General features: G+C 38.1%; 1 protein-coding gene across 1 annotated transcript; it reads right to left on the bottom strand.

The window, feature by feature from the left end:
- Window positions 1-481: 481 nt before the first annotated feature.
- LOC115361085 (retinol dehydrogenase 13-like) lies at window positions 482-5,402 on the bottom strand. The gene is made up of 7 exons (XM_030054364.1): window positions 5,119-5,402; window positions 2,850-2,990; window positions 2,575-2,766; window positions 2,296-2,457; window positions 2,056-2,172; window positions 1,176-1,380; window positions 482-1,060 (listed from the first exon to the last, which is right to left on the bottom strand). The coding sequence occupies exons 1-7, from the start codon at window positions 5,180-5,182 to the stop codon at window positions 961-963; spliced, it is 981 nt and encodes a 326-aa protein (XP_029910224.1). The 5' UTR covers window positions 5,183-5,402; the 3' UTR covers window positions 482-960.
- Between the last annotated feature and the right edge of the window lie 2,509 nt (window positions 5,403-7,911).

Raw genomic sequence — 7,911 nt, forward strand, 5'->3', positions numbered from 1 at the left:
TGACCCTCAAACCCAAGAATTTTCATCTTTTGAAGCATCCACTGTAAATGTATTCCACTTACAATGTAAATGCCAAGATATGGTAATTTCCTCTAAACTAGCTCTGAAACATGATAATGTAATGTGTAGGGAACATACAGGGTACATTTGTAGCCAGCAGGCCACCTGGATGCATCTTGTGCATGTGTAACTAGTACCATAATGGACATACTTTAGATAAAATGTGATGCACTTGTCTCAGATGTAGCTTGAGTAAGATGAAATTTGACTGTTTGTAGCAAATTTGTACACAGTGCCTTCAAGATAAAGAAAAAGAAAAAATGAGTGGAATGTTAAATTCAGTGTCAAGACCATTCACAGTTCATAATGATGTAACCAAAATGTGTTTTGTTTCAACATTTTTGATCTCATATGGAACCTTAACAAGGCTCAGAAAATGTGAGGATGTGAATGAATTAATGTAATGCCTTAAAAAAACAGGTGATGGGCTATGTCAAACAGCACTTTATTGCCCAGATGAAAAAAGGGATGCTATTAACAGTTAACAACTTTCAAAGCACATGTAATTTTCTATATCATGTATTCCAGGAACATTAAATGACATTACAGCCTTTACCCAACAGTCATTGGCGATACTTGTCTTTTAAAATGTCATTTCACACTAACGGCAATCAAAATGTAACATCACACAACTTCCATGTAAATTAACTGTGAAGCATTCTTTCGCTTAGAAAAAACTAATTTAATGCATAGTATTTTTCTATGTAGTTTGTTGTACGTTCTAAATAAATGTTATCACTTGTGAATTTCTGGTTTGCCCATTAGTTGGGTTCATTTGTCACACTAGTCAAGAGCTCAGCTGATAAAGTTACTTGTTGCACAGATGCTCATTAAAAAGGGTGTCTCTCTTTCCCGAGGCCTCTTGGCAGTCTATTGGTACTGTGATCATCATCATCATCGTCATGATGCCAGGCCAACCATAGAGGCACTCAGATTCCACAGTTTCTTGGCAGCTTCATCGTCTAGGGCCTGGGGGGCAGCTGTTTTAGGGGCGCAGTCACTGTAGTCAAGATATAAGACAAAGACTTATGAGTTAGTTAATCAGGGGAGCAATAAAGCTGCCATGCAAATATAAGAGGCATGAAGCTATATTCTATAGATGTACAGTATCTGACCTGTAGTAGAGTCCAGTCTCATTCTGCAGGCTTTCCTCCACAGCACAGTAGATAGTTGTCTGTGCCCCTTCCTTTGGAGACTTGATGAACAGCATCAGAGGTGTGTATACAACTCTCTTCCACAGGGGCATTGTGGGCCAGAAGTGCCGGCCAAGCTCTGTCCGGATGACTCCAGGATGGAGGCTGTATGTTGTCACTCCTGTGCCTGAAAAATGACAAGACATCAGAAGTACTGGATTCATTTTGTTCACATTAGTACATAATCCACCAATTACCACTAACAACCAAAAATGAGAACTTGTGTATCAGGCATAACAATACTTCAGTGATAACAGTTTGTAGTCCTTAACCCTCCTGTTATCTTCGAATTCACTTAGCTCTTTCAATCATTTGGGGTCAATCTGACTCCAGCAATTTAAACCTCCAGAAAAAGCCAATAATAAAAACTATGACCCAAGTTCATGTATCAGTTACTTTATGTGTCTTGTTGACTACTGTAATAGCCCTTTAAATAAAACACAACCCGCCACACCCACCCCCTCTAACACATCAAAGTTCTTGTGGGAATCACTCACTACAACAGTAGTTCCTCTGTGTCACCCAAAAATGTTGCTATTTCTTATATGTAAAAAGAGCCTGAGGTCAAACATTGAAAACCAGGACACTGAAAATATATCAGCATGTTAATTTTATGTTTATCTTCTTATCGCCATTAAATTAGGAAAAGACATTAAATATGAAGCAAAAAAACCTATGTTAATCATGTATTTAGAGATGATAAATATTGAATGGGGTCAAACTGACCCCAAAGATAATAGGAGGATTTAAATAATTCATACTGTCAGGTGTGAAATATAAAAAGATTATGAAATTATTCTACCTTGCAGGCGGTTGGCCAGTTGCCTTGTAAAGAGGACATTAGCTAGCTTGCTTTGCGAATAGCTTCTCCAAGGCCGGTAATCTTTGTCCTGGTGTATGTCATCAAAATAGATTTGACCTGTTGAGAGAAAACACTAAATCCTTATTTACTGATACTGCACGAAACAGAAAGAATGCGATTCTGAGAGGAAAACCTCTGTATCTGTTGAAATGAAAGAGAAAGGGAGAGACGATACTGCACCTCTTTCATGAGCTAAACTGGACACATTGACGATCCGGCTTGGAGCTGACTTCTTTAGAAGATCCAAGAGACAATTTGTCAGAAGGAAGTGACCCAAGTGGTTCACACCAAACTGCATTTCGAAGCCATCTTCCGTCTGCCATTTTGGACAGCTCATAACACCTAAAAGTAAGAACATCAATGGATATCAGTCTGATAGCACACATTTAGTTATTTTCACATTGCCATACAGCTGTTGGGATACATCACAGAAAAGTCAAGCATGATGTGCACATGTGCCTGCGTTATTGATGAGAACATCCAGCCTCTCTTCACTTCCTTCGATGTCTTTGGCTAGTTGTCGCACTGACTGTAGAGATGCCAGGTCCAACTTTTTGACAATCACGTTATCATTTCCGCTCCTCTGCCTGATGTCTTCTGCAGCTTTGTTAGCCCGGTCCATGTCTCTGCAGGCCAGAATGACCTTCGCACCTGTAGCAGAGCAAAAAAACTCAGTGAGTTTGGATTGATTTCTGACAAAAAGCTAGCATATGAAAATCAAATATGTTGCTTACCCCTGCTAGCCAGGTCAACAGCTGTTTCTTTGCCAATCCCAGTGTTGGCTCCAGTAATCAAGACCGTCTTTCCATCCAGCCGAGCTCTGCTCCGACACACCCCGCCTGCCAGCCATTTCTTTACACCCAAGAGGCCCACTCCTTACGAAAGCCCAAACAGTTAAAGTCATTTTACATCTTCAAACAAAGGACATATTTCCCTACAGCTGGTCACTTTATAAAGTGTAATGCCTTCGAACCTTTCAAAGAATACAATGAAATCTATTTAGGCCTAACAGGTTCTGCAGCTTCCTGTTCTGTGCCAAAGTATTGTCAACTGTATTTCACATTTCATGAGAGCAATTTGAGCTTACAGCTTGGGGGCACATCCGCATAAAAAGTCTAGAACATTTAAAATTTAAATTCAAACTTGTATCAACACACACAGGGATTTTAGCCTTCCTAAATGCATTTCATATGATAAAAACAAAACAGTCTGGTCGCTAACACTGGATCTCCAGGAATGTAGGAACTAACTGATTTTCTGTCAGTTTTTCACCATTGTAATCACAGGCAGGCAGGTGCATCAGCCCTCTGCATAGCTGTATGCAAACTCATTTTGCTTGCTCAATTTAGCAGATGCACTTGTGTAGTCTCCTATTTCTGTGGCTACAATAGCATGGCGAAGAACATACAACATCCACTGATAATCTGCCAGCCAAGATCTATTGATTCAACCAGTCTAGTCCTATAAATTAACTTGCAAAACTCCCATAAAATTCAAAATAGCATGACTTCTGACAAGTACAGCTTCCTCTAATATCAATGCAGCCTCAGTTGGTACACTTAACAACCAATGAGCAACGCCAATTTTATATTACACTGGGGTCATTCTGTGTCATTTCAACAAATGGCCCACGCATGTGGGTCTCAAAAAATTCTGAAATTTTCACCAGTTGTTCCTTATTTATCCAATAGACACACTATTTTAGTCTGCTCGGATGGATACTTTTTGAGATAAGGCCAATTTAGCGAGGGGGTTATGTGTCGGTTTTGGTGCGATTTTCGTGCGGCCTTATTTTTCCTCCATTTTCAGGTGTCAATATCTCAAGAACTACAGCACATAGGAAACTGAAATTTGGTACGATAATACACCTCTACCAACTCTCTCAGAATATACAAAAAGATCTGTCATACATCATAACTGGTAGGAATGCCAGCCCCTCAAAAATGGAAAAAAATTACACGGGTTTCATGGTCGCCCATGTTTGGGCCTTCAGAAAACATCTTTGTATATGCCCCAGCTTCTTCATTTTTTCAGAGCTTTGAGATACATACATGGACTGTTCACAGCATTAATGGTTAGTCAGATATATGCATTGGTTTCTGGATGGCAGCCTCTCCAAATCCAAAAACAAGTTTTTGTGTCAGATTTTCATTGGCCCCTAAATGCATGTGGGAATATATGAAAAAATCTGATCTCTGTTCAAAGCTTACTTTTGCTTTATGCAAGTTCTTCATTTTTATTTTTGATCTCAAATATGGGGCTATTTCACCACTTGCAAAAATTCCTCAATACTAGACCATTGTTGCTTGCTTCTGTCTTACATTCATTTATTGTTTATTATTTGTTCATTATTAACCTACATATGTATATTCTGAGAGAGTTGGTGGAGGTGTATTATCGTACCAAATTTCAGTTTACTATGAGGTGTAATTCTTGAGATATTGACACCTGAAAATGGAGGAAAAATAAGGACCAAAACCGACACATAACCTCCTCACTAAATTGGCCATATCTCAAAAAGCATCCATCCGAGCAAACTAAAATTTTACAGTGTGCCTATTGGATAAATAAGGAACAACTGGCGAAAATTTCGGAATTTTTTGAGACCCGAGTACGTGGGATGTCCTGAAAATTTGTTGAAATGACATGGAATGACCCGCCGAGCATTGCTGCAAAAACCTATTCATTAACCTACGAAAACACACAGCAACAACAAATATGTCAGTATCAAAAGTGGTTACTGAATTAGTAGCTCGTTAGCTGAGTGTGTTCAATTATTTACATTCACTTACACAATGATACTGAGCTCCACACAAGGGTTATAAAAATATAGAAAAAAATCAAGCAAATGGAAACAATTTTGCCAGCACATTCACTCGTAACCCAAACAATTAAGTTTCAAGCTTACAGCATTAGCTTATACTCAGTCATTGAATAAAAGCATGCTTACGTCCAAGTGAATTAATATCTGATTATGAACAGCAACAATTATACCTGTCATACCTGTTATTGTGGCCACAGCAATAGTTTTGCGATATTGCCCGATAATCGCCATGAGACTCTGCATTATTGCTCGCTGTTTGCCCTTTTTTATGAAGATGTCTCCATAGAAAGGCGACTACAGCGTCACCTTGACTCTTTATATTTATTTGAACACGTTACCTCTCGTCAAGTGAGAAAATTATGACTAGCAAAGTTCAAGTTTTAACAAATACTACAGCTCTTGTCAGCTCACCTCACACTGATAGAGTGCGGCTACATAACAGCCTTCCGCACCGGAAGTACCGCCTCAAGCTCAGCCGTGTAAAGGGATCCTGTTGGTTCACAATAAAGGTCTTTAAATAAATAAAAAAAAAAAAAAAAAAAAAAAAAACATAAATAAATAAAAGCCTATAATAAACTATGAACTTGCAGCTTGGGTTTTAGCCCTGGTCACTTCATATACTGACGGTCATCTGATACCAGTTATCCAAACATTAAAGTGAAAGTGAAACGTCTCACAAGCTCATTTCATATTAAAAGGTTGAGAGTGAGTGAGATTATGTAAATTCATCAAGCTGAGGTAAATGTAACGAGGTGACTCTAGCAAAGCATATCCTCATAATAACATTGCTATGACAATAATAATGATGGTGACAGAATAAATACATAGCCAAACAAGCAGTTTCTGCAGTTTCTCCAGTAGAGGTCGCTGTACGTTCACCAACACAGTCTCATGCTTTTTAATCCTGTCCAGCAGATGGAGCAAATACACCACACAGCTCCCCAAACTGCAGTTTTTCATGCAGAGCCAAATTTATCAATCAGGTCTGAGAGGTCAAGGGGCTCTGAACAAGTATATAGCATTGATTGATATCCTATAAGCATATTAACACTGAGGAGACAAAATTAAACACATATCAGCAATGCAAGCAGCAATAACAGTGATTATCATTTCCCAAACTGGACAACTAACTCTTGAAATAATAATTGTAATAATAATAATAATAATAATAATAATAATAATAATAATAATAATAATAAAACAGGATCTGGGTTTACTGATAACAAAACAATGCCGTGTGTCAGAATTGTGTGTCACTAAGTTAATTGTTATACCCTTGGTTTAAGTGCCTGACTTTTTAACTGCAGACAAGAGCTTAACATTTGAGCTTTGACCTTAGAGTTTAACGGGTGATATGTGAGACTGTTCTTTACAGAGAAGTATTTCAGTGTGCCGCTGGAGGAGGGGACCGTGTGCCAAGTGTTTACATGCTAAAGGTTCAAAGGTTGCTGTGAAAGTCATAAGATTATGTCATAGCCGTGATCCCATCTGGCCACACAATCATAACTGCCTACTTCACTGCATTTCCCCTATGTGGTGCAGACCAAAACTGTGGAACTAATAGCCAAAAACAGTTGACCTTCACTGACCTTCTCAGTAATATTATCTTGCATGCTATGACAATGCTGAGGAACTTCATGCATAAAGCTTGTGGAAATGGCTAATATATGTGCATGGGCTATTTCCGCTTTTTTTTTTTTTTTTTTTTTTTACATTTTTTGTCAGTGCATGTCCCCTATTCTCAAACTGAGCGAGTACTGCAGAGGTGACCCGGGTGGTTTCAGCTGAGGGCTGGCTCATTTGCTGGCCCCCCTCCAAACTTGTCATGTGACTGCACACTTCCCATTCTTTCTCCCAGTATGGTAACCTTCCCCAGCTAAATATAGAGGGACCTCAGCCGTGAAGACTTAGAATGAGACTAGCCTCGACAGCAAATGATTTGGGATCTAACCTGTGAATTTGTTCAAACACCTCTCCTTCTGCATAAACAAGCATGTAGGCGACTTATTATAAAATAAAAATTATAAAATGAAAACTGACTTTATGCTTTTTTGGGCATTCCTATGCTCTGGTCAGTCTGTTCATCAGCTTCTACAAATTATGATCTGTATGTAGTGCTATATATTTCTCTAGATTTGTTTAGATTTGTTAATGAAACAAGCAACACTGCACATGTGCCAAAACTAACAGTCTATCTTTACATACAGAACCACCAGATGGGGTTTTTGACATCATGAACAGCTAGCAATGCTCATATAAAAATCTGCAAATTCTGTAGGTATTTTATCTGCATCCTTACATATATTTTACATGATAAGGTTAGTCGGTGTTTGTGAACTGCTTTTGCATGCTTGCACAGTGTCTGTACATAACAATTTGCTACTGTAAGGACCCAATTTCCTGGAAGGATCATTTAGATTTCACTTTATCTTATCTTGTAATTACTAAAAGATGTATTGTCCTCAGTGATATAGTGGTAATTATTAGAGTAATCGCAAGGGAAACAACCAATAAACTTAATGCTACTATTGCTACTACTACTAGTAGTAATATGAACAGGCAAAAATAGTATGGCAGAGCAAGATCCTGCATCATATTTAGACTACAATTACGAATAAATCCAATAGTAATTCCAGATTCTACTTTTCAAGTAGATATAATTTCACCGCAAACATATACCAACCTACAGGAATATTGGTTATACCTTCCAAAATAATATTACTAATAGCTACAAAATAATTGTAATAATAAGGTACTCTTCGACATGGTCACTAAAACCTCACAAGTATTTATAAATATTCTACAGGAAAAAGAATGCAAATGTGTGGGGAAGTTGAGTTGAGCGCAGTTCATTTTTTAACTGTACCACCAGAGCCACTGTTCACTCTCAGTCATCTGTTTCAGAAAATGGAAAATGAAAGTGAAAATTGTTAAACGTCCATCTTGCAATATATAAAAAGCACCACATCTTT

The sequence above is a fragment of the Myripristis murdjan genome, chromosome 6 (genome assembly GCF_902150065.1).
Source record: "Myripristis murdjan chromosome 6, fMyrMur1.1, whole genome shotgun sequence".
Taxonomy (NCBI): Eukaryota; Metazoa; Chordata; class Actinopteri; order Holocentriformes; family Holocentridae; genus Myripristis; species Myripristis murdjan.